Raw genomic sequence first — 20300 nt, 5'->3', positions numbered from 1 at the left:
ACTTCGTCGGTACTCCTCGGCCTGTCCAGCCCTCCCGGTGCGTATGGTGCGTGACGGAAGAAGTGAAGAAATTGTTGTTTTCCTTGTTCAAACGAAAAGATTGAGAGCAACTCAAATTGGTTGTGCCGAAAAGTGGAGGGAAATTAACCTACCTGCTGTTGAATTAGAGATTCAGACGTAGGGTTTGGAATCTATCGACCCAGTGTCGAAACGGCAGAAGTAGTTTTTTTTAACAAATAACAACAACAAGTTCTGCTTTTGAATCGTATTTTAAATTTGTTCATCCACTCGTTGTTTTCTTCACGACTCTTTATTGTTTCCAATATTCCGATCAATCAAATTGACATTGCTTTAGATATTGCATATATTGTATTTTTAAAAACAGATATTTTTTATTACCTGTAAGAGAAAGAATTTACCAAACCAAATTACCGAAGAGAAGATAAAGAGGGTTCATAGAGAAGAGATAGAATGCACAAAGCATCACAAAACTAACGACAACGAAAGGCCCACTGTATTCGGTTCGCAACCGGTGAGCTCCTAAATCCCTTGCGGAAGGTGACATAATTTGCAAATCCCTTCAACCAACAGGGTCATTATTAAGCTTACTTTCCTGGTCGGAGCGTGTGCTTCGGGGCAGATTGTACCGTCGTTTTCCGTACACCGAGCTCAACGATGATGCACTTTCCGAAAACGATGAAGTTCGACGGTGAAGCCAAAATTACCCCCAGACAAATCCGCGCACCAAACTCGGTTAGAGCTATGTCGGGGAGGGTCGAGTACGAGGGCTCTGTCTTACGGTGACCCAACGAATGCTATTTTCGAACGCTGGTCATAGTGTGACTATGTGCAAACGATTAAATTGAAATAAACGATGGCCAGGTCCTTTGCCAACGGGCTCAATCGTTTCCTGCGTCCCGCGTGGTTGTGCTTTTCTGCCTTCCTACTTAGATACTGAAGACGTACGAGTCGTAACGTCGTTCAAGGTCCACCGATGGTCCTAATCGGTGTTGAGCTTAGGAAAGTGGAGCATACAAAATGGGTTCCTATTTTATCGTTATTGGAACAGCGCTGTGTAGCAGTTCTATTAACTCTGAGGTTTTGGTGGATATTATGTCAGTAGGTTGCCTCTCTTTTGAGCTGATACTTTTTTGTTGCTATTTTATTTGTGGCCTCACAACTTATAGCCTCACATGACAATTGCACTCTTTTGACGAATATTTGTGCCTGCATAAATCCTTGTTTGTAATGATTTAAGAGTAGGATGGGAAACAATACAAAATATTGAATGTTTGTGAAATATTTTTCTCAAACCCCGTAGCTGTTTAACAAGATTTGTACTAAAAATAATGTTATTACTTTATTGTATCACTAGCTTGTCGCCCCGGCGTTGCTCGGCGAAGAAGGATTTGAGAAAAGAATTATAGTTTTTACGCTGTACTCGAAAGTTTTATTTTAATTTGATAGTTGCTATAACGTAATATTTAAAATTGTTGATATTTCATCAATACCCCAAAACGTAAAAAACGCAAAAACGTAATATTTAAAATAACGTAATATTTAAAATTGTTGATATTTCATCAATACCCCGTGTTGCAAAAACCTTTTTTGATTAATGTACCTTGACATCTGGTACTGCATTTTTGCTATGTTTTGTTGTTATGTGAAGCAGTGTAGATTGCATACGTGTTTGTTTTGTTTGTATTAGTAAAACTGAGTTTCAATTGTAAAATTTAGATGATTTTATCACAAAAAAGTGATCAAACGAATCTTTAACAACATCTGCAGTGCTTAAACTATATGTGTGGAAAGTTTCATTAGCGACGGTTCAGTATTGGTCGAGTTTTAAGTGTACACAAAACTCCATACATAAAAAAAGCTAAAATATGTAGTAGATTACTGATTTAATACACATATTATGCAATAATCTACAAAGGTTGAGTAAAAATATTGCATGAAACACTGTAAATTTGAACTCAGTTATCATCAGATAAACAAAAATGCTGTATCGCTTCGAGCGATGAAAAAACAGTCATTTAAACTAACCAATGTCGAAGAACACGGAAACAACATAGAATGGAACAAGGCAACGCGAGCAACGTATGCCTTCATTGCGCAAGTTTAACTATAGCGTTCCGGTCTCCTTTATCTTAATGCTGTAGCCTTGCATTTGTGTACTTTGCAGAACAATTATACGATGCATTGGCCTCCAGCACACCGTGAACGTAATGGCTTTCTTATCCATTTGTTTTGTTTGACGGAACAAACCCCAGTTTTTATCCTCTCTGCAACGGGTTCAGCACATCCCATTATCTTGCATCGTTTCAGGATTGTCAGTCAAACCCACAAAAGCAGAAGCAAATTTTAAAATGCAGCTCAACATAAATTAACCAGGTGGGCTATAACAGCTAAACAATGGATAAAGGAATTCATAGTTGTAAGTAGCATGATAAAAACTAGGTTTTCATATCAATTTAAAGGTGTTAGCAAATTATTATTTGTTTGATACTTTATTGTAAATTTATTTTCATTTCAATGACCAAACAATTTTAAACAAACAAGAAATCTCGAATAACGATGTTGACAACTTCACTAGTTTTAAATATTCATTGCTGGATCGACCTCCTTTTCAATCGATATTTCATTTTTGCCTAACTATTCCTTACCCAACGATATTCTTCACAGTAACTGTTTCCATGGTGAACAATTTTCATACCGTCCAATGAAACGTGAAACTTTTAGAAAAAAATCTGTTTTCCACTCGTTAGATAGAGCATGCCATCGTCACAATTTGACTTTTCCAGTATCGAATCCTAGCGTGGATGAACAATTTCTGACCAAAGGGGGTTACAATATGAAAACCTTTGCCGAAAGTTTTTTCGTCCGTTGCCCAACCGATGAGAGCCCATGTTCTTTCATTCGCTCCCTTCGACCACTTCGATGGACACCGTCACCGGCTGCGGCGATGAAGCAGTACTCAATATCGATTTCGTAATTTAATTCAAACATTGTACAACTGCTCCGGGTTTGCAATTTCCTCTGAGCACCGTAACATGGTCATAGATTTTCAATTGGATCTATAAAAAGGCAGTCGGTGTAACCGTTGGTCTAAAGCGAAAAAAACAAAGAACCGAATCAACCGATCGATCAGGTAGAACAGTCGTTTCGTTTCGACGGCACAGTTTTGAGCCAATGCTACATTTGCTCCTTTTGTGCATGATTCGTGAAACAAAGACATGAAAACATATGAAACATGGTTCCTAGTCCAGTGCTTTGCATCACACAAGAAAACTGCTAAGTTGTGTAGTTGTTATGAATGTTTAAACCACTACTTACAAATTGAATTTTCATTTAATGCTAGGATTCTAGCTCAAATTGGTTATTCAAATGCCTCTAAAACTGAATAAATTAAATGAAAAATGCCAATGTTCCACGAGATCAGTAAATCCCACATTCAAGAACAAGTTTCTTGTAAACCGGAAACGCAAAGAAAATGGTTTCAAAAGAAAAGAAAAATTTGCACCAGGGTCGCTTACCATATCCACAGATCGAAAGTGGTTTCGGCGAAAGTGTTTGCCTTCCTTTCCCCCGTACCAAACACCGTGGTAGAAGCCCAGAGCCGAAGGCTAAATAATTACTTTTCACAGTTTCGGTGAAACATTTTCCATTATCGCAGATTACCTTAAATTGAATTCACCGATCCGCATTATCGACGAGCGCTCCGTGCATGGTGTGCTGGTGATTTTGCTTCCGGTTCTCTTAAGGCGCGTAATCGCGCGTTCGGAAAACAATTGCTTCCAGAAAGTCAGCTTCCAATTTCTTCTTATCGCAAAAGTTGATAAATTTTCACACTCCAATGAATGCAGTATTCTTTTTTTGTTCGATATTTTCCACTAAGAACGCTACTTCCATTGATGTGCGTTCAATTTTTAATGAAATTCCTCTTTAACAAACTGATGACGCTCGATCAAAAATATCTTCCCACACTGACAACGAACGGTGCGATAAAAATATCTTTCCCATTAAACGGAGCAACCTGGAAAGGACATGTTTTGCATTAACTTTCATCATGGCCTGCTTGAAAGCTGTGTGATAGAATCAATTTTGAATGCATTTTCTCCATCCTGTCAAACGACCCGTTCTGTCGATTAAACCGGAACACCATCCCCAGACTGGCTTCGGTTCCAGTCCCTACAAGGCTTCTGTATTACGTACCTTCCTGTCCAAGGCAGCAGCAGCATAGTATCATAAACAGCTCACCGCATGCGGTAGACATTGACTGCTGGAACGGTTGGCGTTCGGGCCGACGACATCCGGATGTGCTTTTTCGTTTGCAGGCGACAGGAAATTCAATCAACCAAACCATCGCATCCAACTATCGCCATATGCTGCCGAAGGTTAGCCCTTTGACGTCCTTCCTGAGCAGACCTGACCTCCATTTGATTTAGTGCCTATGGGGTCCAGGGAGGAGTGAATCCATCCTACCAAACTGCAGAGCCAATAATATCTTCGGTTCATGCAACAGGAATGAACACATTAAATCGGAACGGAAATGGTTTGCGTATTTTATTATATCCCATTTTTTTTCGTTGTTGCGGTTCTAATGACAGTATTACTTTAATTTTAAAAAAACTCAATCTGCAAGAAAAATAATGTTTACGCAATAATCTCAGTAATGATACTGCAAAATACACAAACCAGAAACATTTGCTAATTATAATAACAACAATATCTCATTAAAAAGTGACCAAGAAAATTGACCAACATTAGAGGTCGTAGAGCTACAAAAACATCAGAATCATTAGCAAATTTTGAATCGTATACAATCGTGAGCAAAAAAGATCATAAGCTTGGTGGCTTCTACTTCCACGACATGTTCCCTCAAACCACGTTATCAACATCAAAAAGAACCGAATTAAGAAATATTTTCAATAGAATCCCTTACCAGAAAATTGAGCCGCCAGTACCTGGCGATAAACTTTTTCTTCGAACACGCTGATCTAAATCGTCCATATCGATGACCTTATGCAGGCTACAACTATGCAACGTGATATGAATTTGTATTAAATTTAAAAGTAAGATAAAATCAGCGTTGGAGGCGAATAAATCTAGAATTAAAAGGATATCAATACAGATGTTCCCTCCTACCTCAAAGTATTACTGTTAAGTGTATTGTCAGAAGCGATAACCTACGAACACGAAAACAATCACAAATGAAAAGGAAACAAATGCAATACCGTTACTTTACAAACTCGTTACAAAAAACTTATTGGAATATTTGGGAATAAAGGTCAATGTTAAAGTTTAGAAACAACATAAATTAACTGATTAATATTTAAAACACATATTTTAATCAAAAAGTTTAAAAATTGTGTTTATTTTCAAACCTAATCCTCACACTTCCCGTATCAGCATGCGCGAATAAGCCATGCCCTGGTGGTTACTCTTGAAGTGATACCAAGAGATAGACTTCACGTCTATCGCGTTCATGAACCGTCCGTTCAGGTTCGAGTGATGGCAGTTATTGTACCACCAGGCTCCCTCACAAGTAACCGCACAGTTCGTGGCCGATCCATCATTATCTCGATCCATGGTCGTAAACTTCCAGCCTTTGTGGTAGGTGAACGAGTCGCCACCGGTTCCGCTGTACGCTCCCACCTTCTTCAACATATACTGTTCGGCCTCGCTGCCAACCTCAAACTCTTTATACCGCGCGTACCGATAGTCGTTGGCAAAGTCTTCCACCTCAATCAGCAACTGGTATGCTTTGCGGGAAGTCAGCTGGTGCAACTTCTCCAGACCGATCCAGAACTCCCGATCGATGCTCCCGAATCCGTCCCGGTACTCGGTCCAGTTGCGGAAGAAATCGAGCGAACCCTCGAAGCGGTGCTGTATCACCAGCCAACCGCCTCCGAACTTGGTCTGTTCGCAGTACACCGGGAACGGCTCTTCATCGTCCGATGGTCGAAGCAGGTACTTGCCCGAAATCTTCGACGGTTCGTCCCGACACGATGCAAATGGACCCTTGTGGCGCATGCCCTGCAGATCGAACAGAGACCGCGCGTTCGTGCTGAGTCCTTGCTTCGGGGCAAGACTGAAGATTTCACCACGCAGCTGCTCGTGATTAGCGCACACCGTCTGCCGGGCCAGGATCTTCCAGGACTGTGCTTGCAGCGCTGTCAGATTGTTCCCGACCGCCTGATCCAGCCGACTGATGGCCCACAGCATACTACCGAACACCTTTTCCAGCTGAGCCTGGTTCTGCGCAATGCCTTCGCTGTGCTCTTTCATTCCGAAGTCCATCTCGAGCAGCTTATACTGAAGGTAGTCTAACTTGGCCATTAGCATCTCGAAGCCATACCCAGACGACCCGGTGTTAGCGGGCTTAACTGTTGTCGATTCCGTCTCATTCGTCGCAACCACCAAACTACAGCCGAGCAACAACCCAAGGCACAAGTACACCGATCGCATGATTCGACGAGGAACCTATTTCCGAAAGAACTCTGCAACCAACAACACCAACTACACAGCACCAAACGAGACTAATGACACGCCACAGTATAACCGACGTCTTTTATACGCCAACACAACAAACCAACCGCTAAGCACGACGGTAAAAAAATCCCCGTTCATGGTGATCCCCTTTATCAGAACCGTCGTCGGGTCAAAAGCGAAATTCACCGACGAGACGCGTTGCAGTTTCCGGCAGTGACGCAATCGTCAGCGAGCCAGTCTTATGCGTACACATTTGCAAAGTGATAACGAAAGGCACGTGTTGGTATAGTCTAGCGACTTTCTCTTTCGGTGCTTCCTAGGGAGGGAATTTATATCCAACACCCTTGGAAGTGGAGACCTCCAAGGCCAAGGCAACCATTATCAGCGTTTGTTTTATTTTTGCGTGCACGAATTAACGCGATTATGCAGCTGCTTGCTGTCTAAGAGTCAGTCGTTCTAACCAAAACTTGTTCTGAACTTGTTCACTTCCCAAAAATATCACGGATGTGCTCCGTTCAATTTATCTTAATTGTTTTGTTTTCTTTTAACGGTCAACAATAAACGAATGATATTGAATGTCAATATTTGAAAATCCTTATTAGGGCTAGCGCATTATTCATGCATTAAAAACCTAATTCAAATCCTTTGAAGTATTTTAGATAAAGAAAAAAACCAACCACCCTTCATATCATAAGGAGTTTACTTCTAAATCTGTCCTGCCGTATCCATTACATCATTGTTAGTTCAATATTATTCTTTATTTAGAAATCTGTCCTACCGTATCTATTACTTCATTGTCATTCATCCTTTGATCTAGGAGTTATTCGATCTGTTGCAATTTTTTACTTCTCTTGTACAAACAAATCAGTAACAATGTTGGTCAAATATCATTATTAGTGAAAAAAATGTGCTACCCTAAGTACAGTAAACTCCCGATTATCTGGGTATTTTTTAATAATCTCACGTTTCGTTAGAAACAAGTAAATTAAACAAAGAAAATAAATATAGTTGACTTTTATGGTTAGTAAAATCAACGGTTAGTAGCAGAAACCAATTCGTAACCAAAGTGTGCCAAAAATTGGTGTACCAAACCGAAACTATGCAACAGACGCCACTCTGCCTAATTGAATTGTTTATTTGATTGTTTAATTTAATTGTAATTTGGACAACAGTTTACTATTGTCCTGACATTTTGTACGTTTGTTTTGCAAACATTGCTACCGTATGCTTGTAATGTGAAGCGATTACTATACATTTCATTTGTAAGTATTTATTTTTAGTTTCGTGATTGTATGATTCGCTTGCGTGATTGTATGATTCGCAGGAGCCGTGCCACGTAATAACTTGGATAATCGGTAGCTTACTGTAATACTTTAGTACCATTATCCATCCAAAGATCAAAGGACACTAGCGAATCGTTCGAACCGGTTTGGAGTTTGTTTGTGCATCGAAAATTTTATAGTGTAATGATTGACTTGGGTATTATTTCAAGCCTCTCAAGATTGAAAGCAATGACCCAAAGGTTACCCAAAAAATAGTGTAGTGTCCTACAGAATATAAGTTAACTTTCGTTTATGTTTATGTAATAATTTCAACTCCAAAAAGAACTTTCATCAAATATCTGCTTTCAGATAGAGCACCAGCTGCAGCAATTTGTTCCCCGGGGGCTGAATTGAAAGTGGATATTTCGTTTACCGGTGGGGCGGACCAAGAAAATGAGAAAATTTACTGCCTGGATTTTTTAGTCTCTCTACGGCAGTGCGGTACGTCGATACTTTGTCTAGTGTAATATTTACCTGACGACTTGCCATGATCAAAACATCTTCATCGTCCCAGCCAGTCAGGAATCGAGCCAGCAGCGCCCAACAAGCGAAGGGCCAATCTTATTTCCAGCATTATCGCCGTTCGCATGGGATCCCTCCCATCCCGAGCTAGGTTGGGATGGCTCAAAAGCCAAAATTTGTACCACATCGTCACACCCACTGCAATCGCTCAAGCCTCCCATATTTCCCGTGGGAGGGGGCCGGGCAAACGCAGATAGCGCTCCCTGCTGATGACGAAATTATGAGTCCACAAGAAAGCGAGCGTCTTTGTTGATTTTATGCTTCTTTTCGGCTGCAGGAAGGTCCTATTGAAAATAAATGACTCTATTGTTAATGTGGGAGGGAATTTGCATAATTTCACTTGGCTTCGTCCATGGGTGGGGCGGGTCACCGTAAGGTGGGCGGGGTTGGAAAAGATTGGAAAATAAGGAAATAATCATGACGGACCGCTTGTTTCGTTATTTTATGCCCGACGGGAGATTAGGTGGACGCAAACTTTACGATTTTTGCATTTTCTCTTTTTATCCATCCCGCTACACCCGAAAACACTGCCCGCAAATTGGATGCCCTAAAGATGCGGTTGCACGATAAGTACCATAATGATCTTTCGGAATTAATAATTCAGTGTGTTGGAAAAACGGGACAACTTTGCTTATTTCAGCCTCACAAACCACCTAATTAAAGTTTCATGATACTTATCGAAATAACACAGCGTTTTTTGGAACACGTTTTTAGCACGCACTTGTAACAAAACAGGTTATTTGTAATAAAAGTGAAATCACTAATTCAGATAATTCAACTAAGTCTCGATGTCAGCATGAATAATACTTACATTTGAACTATAACCACAAACCAACTATTTCAGTATGAATAAATCCGTTCAAAGCGTGGTATGTTATAAAATATTATTGGCCTACTAATCTGCAACAAAAAGCAGTTTGTTCTTAATTCAACACCCTTTAATATAACCATACGAATACAATATGCACGATGCATCATTAAAAAGACCCATGGTGAACTTCCGGCTGATGTAATCCGGTTCCATGTGATTTCCTGCAAGGTTTGGATAGTAAATTGGAAAATATAATCTTTATACTTGAATAGAGGTCCTTCATGAACCTGTTGACATTGGCAAATGCTACGAGCTACTTGCTTCAGCAGAGACCATTGGAGCTTATTGGACTTGGTTGCAGACAGGCTGCAAGATTTCCATATACATGTCACGTCGGTTGTAAGCTAGTGCCGTACAAAAGCTAAACTACTAGAATGATTTATAACATGTTGTTGCTGTTATAAATAACATTTTGTCAATCGCCATTATGGTGTATGAATTTATAATAAACGGGAATAAACAACTAGCTAGCCAATACATAGTCTTAGTACATATAATTATAGTCGTGGGTCACGACTGAAGGTTTTTTATTATATTGACCAATCAGGTAGGCGGCTGAACACAGAAGGAAGATCTGCTCGACGCTGTAGCTTCACGATGCTTCGCTTGAACTTATCTCGCGGCTCAGCGAGATTTATATAACTCAATCGAATGCTGCGATTCATGCAGGATAGCGAAGTATAACATAATTATATACTTATTATATTCATAGCAATAAAGTCTTACATCAATGCATGAATTGAAACGCAAACTAGATATATTATGACGATTACCAGTTTAAGATTTAAAGATATAAGTAGCTTTAACTAAGAATGTAAACCGTTAAAACAGACAACAACTAAGCTACCCTGTAACGACAAAACCACAACACAACCTTCATTATTTTCTTTGGGAAATGTAAGTTATTCCTGTGTAGTTTTCATCCTGTAACGGCAAATCTCTACACGAAAACGCTGCGCATGTTACGTCCTTTTTCTTATTCATTTTTAAATCGAAAGTTAATAGTACCATCTTCCAAATTGAACCAAGATTAACATAGGTTGGAAGCACCCTCTAAAAAATGCACTTTTTACAATTTATTACCTTCACGTCTCGGCCGTGCTGTTTGCCAGAATCCCTCCATGGCGTGGCGAAAGTGGCATCAAACCCACAACAATCCTTAAACCTTCGGATGGGAAAGGTTCGGTTCGGTTTGGAAATGGCTGCCAAAAACTAAGTTAACGCAATGACACCATCGCACTGTATTAGCCGGCGAACGTGCCTTGAAAATGGAATTATCCTAATTGAAACCGCAGGCGGCACGAGGCTAACTTCCGCCGCGTCCCAACGCCCTTCGAACCATCTTCCTGATCGATTTCGATGGCGGTTTTCTTCTAACGACCCAACTAAAGGAAACTCCGGGGTGCTCCGGGATGAAGATCGTGCTCGTGCTATCTCGAGTTGGGGCGGTAGAGAGAGAAAAAAAGATGAACACACACACGCACACTCAATCCCGTAGAAGAAGAAAACAGGAAACCCTTCGCTAAAGGTGGAAATTTGAATCAAGAATCCAAATCAGGGACCCGATGCACCACGGGGTCCGGCCCGGTTCGGTTCGGGAGTGTCTTCCCATTCCGAGCATTGGCAAGAGATCATTATGCAATCGGAGGCAAGAAACCGCAACGATGTTGGAGAGTGTCAGAAATTGAAAACCATCATTTTGTCCCGTTGGCGTTGGCGAGCGGGTGAAGGCCTGGCGAGTCGACGGGCCGGGTCACGAAAGAACTACAAACTCGCTCCAACCCCGCCGTAAACGGTGGAATTTATATGCATAAAATACCAAACACAAAAAAAGAAATAACAGTTGGGACTATTCTGCATATAAATGAATTATAGCCGGAGGACTCCTTCCGGCGTCGGAAAAGCCCCGGATTTCGAGGGGAACAAAAAAAAGGAGTGTGCCACTCGGCATACAATGAATGTCTGCAGCGGTGCTTATGGTAATTCGTTGTTATCGATGCTTTGCGAGGAAGCGTAACGATCCCCCGCTCCGATCCGTCGTGGGTGGCGAGCCGCTTTCCGGCTGCTCTAAATTCAACCGAAGGTGTAGGGCACTTATGGGTCTTGATGTTTTTATTCCAGTCCGTGGGTTACTGCAAACATGTTTTACTGTCTGGAAAAAGCCCCCTTTTTACCCAGCAAGGCTGATTTCTGTTTTTCGGATCCACTAGTTTTTCGACAGTATTAATCAAATACTCTGAAAGAAGCTCGTTACGTGCGCTGTACGCTTTAAGAAAATCACTTATAGATTTTCACCTACGTGCCCTGTTTCGATCGAAGCCAGCCTGTTGGACCGGTTGGCTGTATCGAAAAGAAACCGGCAAACCATGTCCGACTATTTTCAAACTCGTTATCCGCATTGCGCTAGCATGTTTTCGGACAATGGCTCTTATGTACGATCGAACACCGACATACGTCTCCATTCAGGAAAATCTGATCCTATGCATTTGAGTGACAAAAAAGTCCAACGTTGAGACGGTGCCGCACGAAATGAACAGGTGTTTCAGAAACATTCTTCTGATGGAGTGCAATCCTTTTCCCTCCAGTTTTGCTGTTTTTGCTTTCCATTTGGACAGGAGTTGCTCCAAGGCAAAGCTACTACTGAAAGTGGTTTAACACTCGTTAAACTCCAGACACATTTTTTTCATCACCCAACGAATACAAAGAAACTAGTTTTCTAGTTTACAAATAAAAAGTAAGAATTTCATTTAAAAAAAAAGTGTACTAAAAAAGTACACAAAATATTTCAATCAACTTTGCATCTGGATAAACCCCAGCCGGACAGTACGTCCTAGTAAAGTATTTCATACGCAAATTGTATGTAGAATTACTAAAACCGTCTTCTAAACTTGTTCACAGCAAATCAATCACATCAAGAGCATCCGTTGGCTAACAAGTTACGATCGAAACTGTTTTGAATAAATCCTCGCACAAGCATGAGCCTTCGATTTAAATTTCGGAACGTTGTTTCTATTTCAATCACGAAGAGAGATTTAAAACCAACCAAAGTACTGTTTGATAGGATAGGACCGTTTGAAGTTCATCCTGGCTCTTGTTTATTGTGCTCAAAATCTCTTTCCGCTTGCAATGGGTCGGCAACCACCAACGGGAGCCTTTTATCGTTCCATACGAGTCCACCGCGTTCTTTCTTTCTTTCTTTCACGTCGGCTTTCACACTTACCCGTTGGTGGCCAGAGCGACACGTGTCCGTAATCGGATAGTAGCATTTACTTACACAGTTCAGTTACATGCGATTCGACCATGAATTTGTTTTTTCAAGCTCTACCACATAGGGATTGCACGAAAAGAGCGACTGTGGCTTCATGAAAAAGCGAAAGCTGCAGGCAAACTCCATCGCCTTTCCAACGTGAACAAATGCCAAGTCCTCATTCCGCCCAGTCCAGTAGCGTTCTTGTAACAAGCTGGCCATCCGAAAGGGAACCGCAACGCAACTGCAAAAACCGCGTACATTGATTCGCTCTCCAATGAAGAGGTCGGAATACTCCGGAGCGGACGGCAAAGTGTCATGAAAGAATCCCTCTAGGCAAGCCCACCCTTTTCAACTTAAGTGAGCCGGTGAGTATGTGGAAAGCACATCGTGAATAATCAGTTTCAAATATCCGCTTCGAGCACCTACTCGGTTCTGTCGTACTTGGGCTATCGATGACATTCGCTGCAAGTACCATTGATATCTCTTCTACAGTATTCTACATTATTCATGAGCATTACAAGCTGTAAGGGACACTGGGAATGTTTTATTTTTATTAGAGAAGATTACATTGTACTCACGTTTGGAAATCAAATTGGGCGTATTGCGCTTTAATGTAAAAAATAAATCCAATGTAAAAACCGAGTTGCATAATTCAAGAATATTTTAGATATCGCTTTATTAAAATTGGTGTAAATAGCTGGCATACAATCTAATTTATATATCAACATTTGATAACCCGTGATGGGATTTCAAAGAAAGAAATGAAATTAAAATTACTTATTTGACTAGTTTTTATATATCTATTTACATTTTTCTACCTGTTTAGAATAACCTTCAAAGAAAAGGTTGAAACATAGAGATGGTCAAGAAATCAAATAAAATAAACGACAGAGTGAGCGCAATAAAATCCAGATAGCTCCGATTTTCCGGTCCATGTCAGATTTTTCCCCCTTTTAACAAACAAAGTGTCTGCAGCAGGCGAGAAAAGCTGTAGTTTTTTTTTGTTTTCTACTGCTTGCATTTGATTTCCGTCTATCGTTGTGTTGCGTGCGGTTTTTGTATGGCGTATTTATTTTGCAATTACCGTACACGAGCGCCGCTGCCAAAATACTGTCAGACGACATAAGATTTATCGTTGTATCGAGGTCAGCCTTTTAAATGTTCGTTTCTAGGCGACCGTGCAGGTCTGATGTAGCAAAACATACGCTTTCAGGCGCGCTTCGAAGCAGTTAAAAATGGCATAGCTCGTACCTTTCGCGTGGTTTGTGAGTTAGTTCCTCCAGAGGCTTATTTGTATTGTCGATAATTTAATAAAATTATGTTTAATCAGTGTTGGTTGCAGTTTTATGGGAGACCAGAAGAAGCAGTACAACACATTTCCGCATTCCTAAAAAATTGCTAATATGACGAAGAATTAACATTACATTAACAGGCTGTCACTGACTACCTTCAGGCATTTTGCAAAAGAAACCAAAAATGTATCTACAGCCAATTCAAGGAACAACTTTAAAGAACACCAAAAGTGTATTAAATCCTAAAAATATGTCTTCACTCCCACTAAAATCACTAAATCAACTAACATCGCTGCTGTACTGGGTTTTTGAAGCTTAAAATTAAAGCAATGCGATTTAAATGAAACTTCACGCATAGATTGAACCAATCAAAAAGGTTAAAGTTAAATACAGAACCATTCCAAGATGTCAACGTTGTATCATGAAATTTTAATTAATCCTCAAAGTCCGGTTGCGAATGCTATTAACGGCAACAGTTGTTGTTGATGCTATTATAATTGATCAAGTAACTACTCACCACCACATGCAACGCAGTTTCCCAAAGGAATGATTTCTTCTGAAGCTCCATTTTAACTTCGTCCAACTTGGGTACGTTTTAATTAAGATTAACGACAGTCGTTAACGTAATATTGCTCGTTATGTTCCCACAAACTGGGAAGGCGTTTATCAACAGAGTTCTGCTTACATTGAGGAGATAAACTTTATTAAAACTTGAAAGTTACCGTTGTGAAGTACAATGCATGAAGTTACTACCACCACTGAAGATTGAAAAATATTCACCAATTTTTTTAAGCTCTAGAACAATCAAGGAAAAATGTCATGCCAGAACTCTGTACTCATGAAACACGGTGCTTAATTTGCAAATTTTGCAAAGGTACAGCCCCGCTAAATTAAAAACAACCTACGCTACAGCTAAAACGTATGTAAACCGGTGATTCCCCAAATTGGCTAAAAAAGGAACGTTACCTTGCAATCGTCAACTTCCACTCCAGATACTTCACAGTAGCAACATCTAGCGACGTCCTTCAGTAGCCTTCAACGAAAACGACTAAGAGACGAGTCTCCGAGCAACCGGAGACATTGCTTTGATTGCATGATTTATACACCAACTGACAGCTGCTCTTCCGGATTGTGCTTACGGTTAACGTGCAGCTACCAGGTTTTCGGTCCTTTTTTCATGATCCTGCTTTCAAGCCATTCCATTTTAGGTTTCATTCTCTGCCGTTGCATGCGATACGTGTACCCGACGGTTGTCGCAAAAGTGCATTTTTCCAGACTTAAGATGGATTGCCGTGCAAACAATGAATGTAATAGTCCGGGCAATTGGAAAGCGGATGAAGAACAGTCGTAAATTACCTTGACTATCTCTAACAAGGAGCATACATTTCTAAACCTGATTTCAGTGACCCACTGTAATGTTTGATTTTTTTTTATTTTATTACAATCCAAACCTATCTAGATAATGTATGAAGGTTTTGATTAGAATGTAGAAAGATTACCTATTACGGTAACTTTGTAAGAATATATCGTCCAATTTATTTATTTATTTCAGTGCAAGATAAACATACTTTTATACAAAAATATAAAATAAACACTAAATCTTATATACTATTGAACGGGGTCAAATTTTCTAAAAATATGATCATTAGAGCGTGAAAAAAGAGCGAAATTCCTTGAATGTAAATCACTTTCCACTATTTTTTAAATTCTTTTCAAATAAAGCAACAGAAAAATAAGCACACCGACAACAATGTTGTTCGCATCAGCACTAATGCACAACTATTTCCGTCCGTACCTTTGCAACTCTAGTCTCAGTGGCTGGGCTATTAGTCTCAGTGGCTGGAAGAAACGCAATTTTCTCCGTGTCCTTATAGATATTACGATGAATATCGGATGCATCATTATCAAAAGCCTTTTTATTGGTACCATCGTTTGATGATACATTGTGATGCTTCAGTGCCTACAAATAATGCACTGAGGATCGTTCAAATCGGGCCCCCGCAATGGACCACTAACAAGCAGCATCCATTTTTATCGTACTATGAAACTGAAAGCGCTTTGTGCATTGAATAGAGTTAATAAATTGTATATTGTGTGTTTAATTCTTCATAACTTGTTGAGTAAAGTTATGAAGTGAATATCCTTAAGGCCTTGATAGGTAAAGGTATAGGTAGGTAAAAATCCAAATGACGAGCAAAAAAATGTTATCTATGCTTATCTTTAATTTACATTCTTAACTTATACAAACGTTTGATCTGATATGGTTCATGATCCGACTTAATTGTATTGCTTTTGTTTATGAAATATACAGGGTATTGCTATATTTTGAGCTAGTTGTTACTAGAGCTAGTTAAAAATACTATACTATCTAGAAATACTATACATACGTTATTCAGGTAAGGTTAGGTTACAATTCACAATTAAGTTTCAAACCTAAACCAAAATGGATTAAAGCGTATGTGTTAGCATAACTCCACATAGTGCAATAAATAATCTACATTAATCTATTACGCCCGGAAGACGATTATGGGACGTGTATTTTGGAGCCAGAATCCATTTCTCAACATAGGAAAAAAAATGTGTTTGCTTTGCTTCCATCCATTATTGATATTGCTCTGAATTTTATCTTTTAATCTAGAAATTTCAATTATAAAAATCGAAATCCTTACCCTTGCCAGACCACTGCGCAGACAACTGTAAATCGAAAAGGTTTGCTCAATACGACCGTGCTGTTCCTTTCGCTTTGGTGCACCCAACAATTGCATCCATTTCTTTTGCGTTATCCAAAAACCTGCTAGTCCTGCTGTGCGGCAGTTAGTCATGGTGGTATTTCCGATAGGATTTCTATAACTTGCTGCCGGGAATCGTGGAATTCTATTAGTTCAATTGAAAGATAACAACGAGTCCAAGCGCTGCAACGCGAATCGATAAGAGTTATCTGAGCATTTTGCGCCGGCTTGTAAAAACCATTATCCAAAACTATACCCTGCACTGGTTTTGTGGTGGAGTAGAAAAAAGGTTATGTTCATAGCGGTATGCTTTGAAAAGCTTAATATTTTAACTCAAATAAATAACACACAACCTGAAAGTCCACAGATGTCCTTGCGTTCCTTTATGATTGGTTTGTTCCTTTCATTTGTAGACTTCATAAACAATTGCTATATTTACTTTACTATAAATTTAAATTGTGTTGACATTAAAGTTACTAACGTGACAGATTCTAAAAATGTCATTCCTAAATGGTTCATTATTTACATGTTAAAATATGTTGCATATTTTACTAAAGTTATATTTATTAAAGTTTTTTAATATTCGGTTTTAATATCTCCTCGTAAGTTTAAGTAAACTAAAGAGCAAGTTTGAGGTATGCTGCATTTTTGACATCACTTACCAGATAATGGAAATGTTGTAAATTTAAACTGGAGAACTGTTCATTTTATGTCGCATAATTTAAGATCATGAAGTTCATTATGATTTTATGACTGACGAATATGATATTTTTATAACCTATGAAAAAGCGCTGTGTAGAACTTTGTAACAGACAATAGAACAGTCACCATCAATGGACCAGATAAAGAGATTCATATTGAAAACCACGATAAGAAAAACTCGTACAATGCATTCAGGTTAAACCCGATTCTTTCCCATCGCCTAACTATGTGTACTTCATTACTGACTAGTGATGCAGAAGCAACATGGCTAAAGGTTGCGCCACCACACAGCTTCAGAAAGAAAAGCAGCATAACAGGAATACTCGCAGCAAATTGGAACTGTAAAGCTTCATTGAAGATGGAACGATCTGCGGTCGGGAAGAAAGAATTCAACTACGGCAAAAGTGCTCGTCTGATTAACTGCATGCATCGAATCTGCTGGGTCGGCAAATCGTTCCGTACCGCACGGTGTACCTTCGCACCCGGACAAGGTAAACCGGTAATGCTATCCGAAGAGTCTTGCAAACGCCAGAAAAGACTGACGCGCTGTGCTCGGAATGTTTGAATCGGTTGATTAAAAAATCGTAAGCCGTGCTCGATCGGATGGGCCGCTGGGATGCACGAAATAGACGGATGGAAACGAAGCTCCAGCGAGGCATTCTATTGACAGACGGAAAATGTGCTACTTAAGCATCCGATCGCAGGGAGCCGACTGGGAAGGGGATCAAGGAAAGCGCCCGGCCAACGCTACGCTGCGCTATCAGTGTAGATAATCATGGCAGGAAGAGTGGCAGTCGTGGCAAAACGATTGGCGCCGTCTTGCGGCTTGCTTCGAATTCAAACACAACACACGCAAAAGAAAAAGCAGCGGCAAAATTCAGCCTTTCGACGCTGGGAAAGAAACGATTGGAAGTTGCATCGAACCGGAGGGTCGGACCGATTGCTCACCGTTCGTGGCTGTCAAGATTTGCTTTCCTCATAACCGGAACGTAAAACGGACCCGGCGGTCTGCCAAACCGAAGCGGAAGACTGACAAAACCCTTCGGGATTGGCTCGCTTCGAGGTTAAGCTGATTACGAAATTGGATTACTGTGCAAAGCGAGCAAACGAGAGCGATTGCAATGCAATAAATGGAAGCGGGCCGAGTGGTATATCCCCGCACGGATAGCTTATCATTTTAACTAGCTGTGGTCAGATGGAAGAGAACGTTTATTTTAAAGGTATCAAGTGCTCATCAGACGTTCGAAAAATCCATCGAAACGGATACTGAAACGAACCCACGAGAGAATCCTGCAGACGCCTGTTATGAAGACGTTATTGACGTAAACTTTTTGGGTTTGGAAGCAAAAATGAAAAATGTCTTGGGTGCATCTTGAATTGATTATTTTTTGATACGATACTTATCTTACAAATTTTTGTTCATACTCAGTACAATGCTGTAGCAGTTACTTGCGCAGGTGAGATTTATGTTTTTCTCTTTAATGTTACGTATTTAATATTTCACGTCTTCAGTAAGCATGATCATATTCCATCCGAGCCGGTACTCTTAAAAAAAGATATTTACATGGCGTGAAACATTTATCTTCGTCCGCAATTCCTTGGAGCGCGAGAAACAAATCCAAGACACTACGTTTGGTGTATCATGCATGTCAGAAGATTTTGTTTTTGAACTCTTATGATTTATGTGTAGCTTACATTTGTACTCTCCAAAATAAATTTGTGGTGAAGTGATAGCATAAACTAGAGAAACAGTAGTTCTAGATTTTCCAATTTATCATGCGCCAGAAAAGGCTCACGGTTTAGATTGTGTGTTAATATCATCATACAACATACCTCGTCATTCCGGTGATACTTAAATGTTAGAAAATTGTACAGCTTTTTACTGACGTTGAAATGCTTGTTGCATAATAGTTCATCGCAATTTCTTTGTTAACCATTCCAAGTGCTTGTTAATAAGGAGCAACTTTTGAAATGAATCTATCAAGTGAGCATATTTTTTCCACCAACGCACATGGTCCATTCTGTTCAAATGACGCCTCGACCGAAACGCGCATAATGAAGCTTTTTCCATCAACCTGCAAGTCGTACCGCACTGATTTACACCCCGCTCCAAGCCGGAGCAAACATTACCGTAAAGTTGATAGTTTGCATTTAGACAATCAAATTTGTGTTCCCCAACCAACCATGATAGCCGCCTGCACATGCTGCCAGCTCGTTTTGATGTTTTTCTTTTGGTTTTACTTCGTGTGCATACGACCATCGTTCTTTGACGACCGGGATCTTTCCTTCCATGCGCATGATACGGGGCGTTTATCGTTTTTCCTTTTTTTTATTCCTTTCACGTGGACAGGACAGGACGCCGAAACACAGCGAAAGATGCTGAAAGACTGTTTCTCCGCACGTTATTACACTGTATCATGTATAATTTATGAAACTTATTTCGAAACACTTTCTGCTATGGTTTATGACAGTGTCGTACGCCGTTCTACTATCATTTCTAGCGTCATCTTCAGTGCTCGTTGCAAAAATTTAAGTTCATTGCATAACGCATTGCATTTTTTATGAATTCAGACTTTATTAAAGTGCTCTGATATATTCGTAAAACATTCTTTATTTTTGCAGTCGTCAAAGATTTATTTGGAGGAATGTTTAAAAAAATTAGATGATGTACATGAAAGATATTGCATATATCTAAGCGGTAATAATTTATTATCTACGATTAGTTGCCTTCATACTTAAGTTTATAGATTAATTTCTAATTAATCAACCTTTTTTGCAACAAATTTAAATGCATCAAGTACTGGAGCAATTTATTTCACAGCATGGTGGGTTGTTCTCAATTTGACAAGCTCTAAACCGAAACGAAACGAGCCGGTGTTGAAATCAAAGCAAATCAAGTTAGCGTTTGACCACGGAATCCCGACGCTCACGCTGACCATTTCCCACGAACCTTCAGCGAAATCGGAAAAGTACATTTAATGGAACAGGCAAGTCTCGACACAGGGCCGTTCGGTACATTCCTTCCCGTTGCCGTGGAAGCAAAACAAAACAATAAACAAAAATGCAAATATTATCCCATCGTAGCGAAACGAACAAGGAGCAGTCCTGTTAGTGATC

The 20300-nt window shown here is 39.9% G+C and overlaps 1 protein-coding gene across 1 annotated transcript; it reads right to left on the bottom strand.

Moving 5' to 3' along the window:
- Positions 1-5394: 5394 nt before the first annotated feature.
- Positions 5395-6423, bottom strand: LOC131289947 (microfibril-associated glycoprotein 4-like). Its single transcript, XM_058319301.1, has one exon. It carries the CDS (start codon positions 6346-6348, stop codon positions 5395-5397), a length of 954 nt encoding a protein of 317 aa, XP_058175284.1. The 5' UTR covers positions 6349-6423.
- Between the last annotated feature and the right edge of the window lie 13877 nt (positions 6424-20300).

Source organism: Anopheles ziemanni, chromosome 3, assembly GCF_943734765.1.
Source record: "Anopheles ziemanni chromosome 3, idAnoZiCoDA_A2_x.2, whole genome shotgun sequence".
Classification (NCBI taxonomy): Eukaryota; Metazoa; Arthropoda; class Insecta; order Diptera; family Culicidae; genus Anopheles; species Anopheles ziemanni.
The sequence above is the reverse complement of the archived record's forward strand: the minus strand, read 5'-3'. Positions and strand labels throughout refer to the sequence as shown.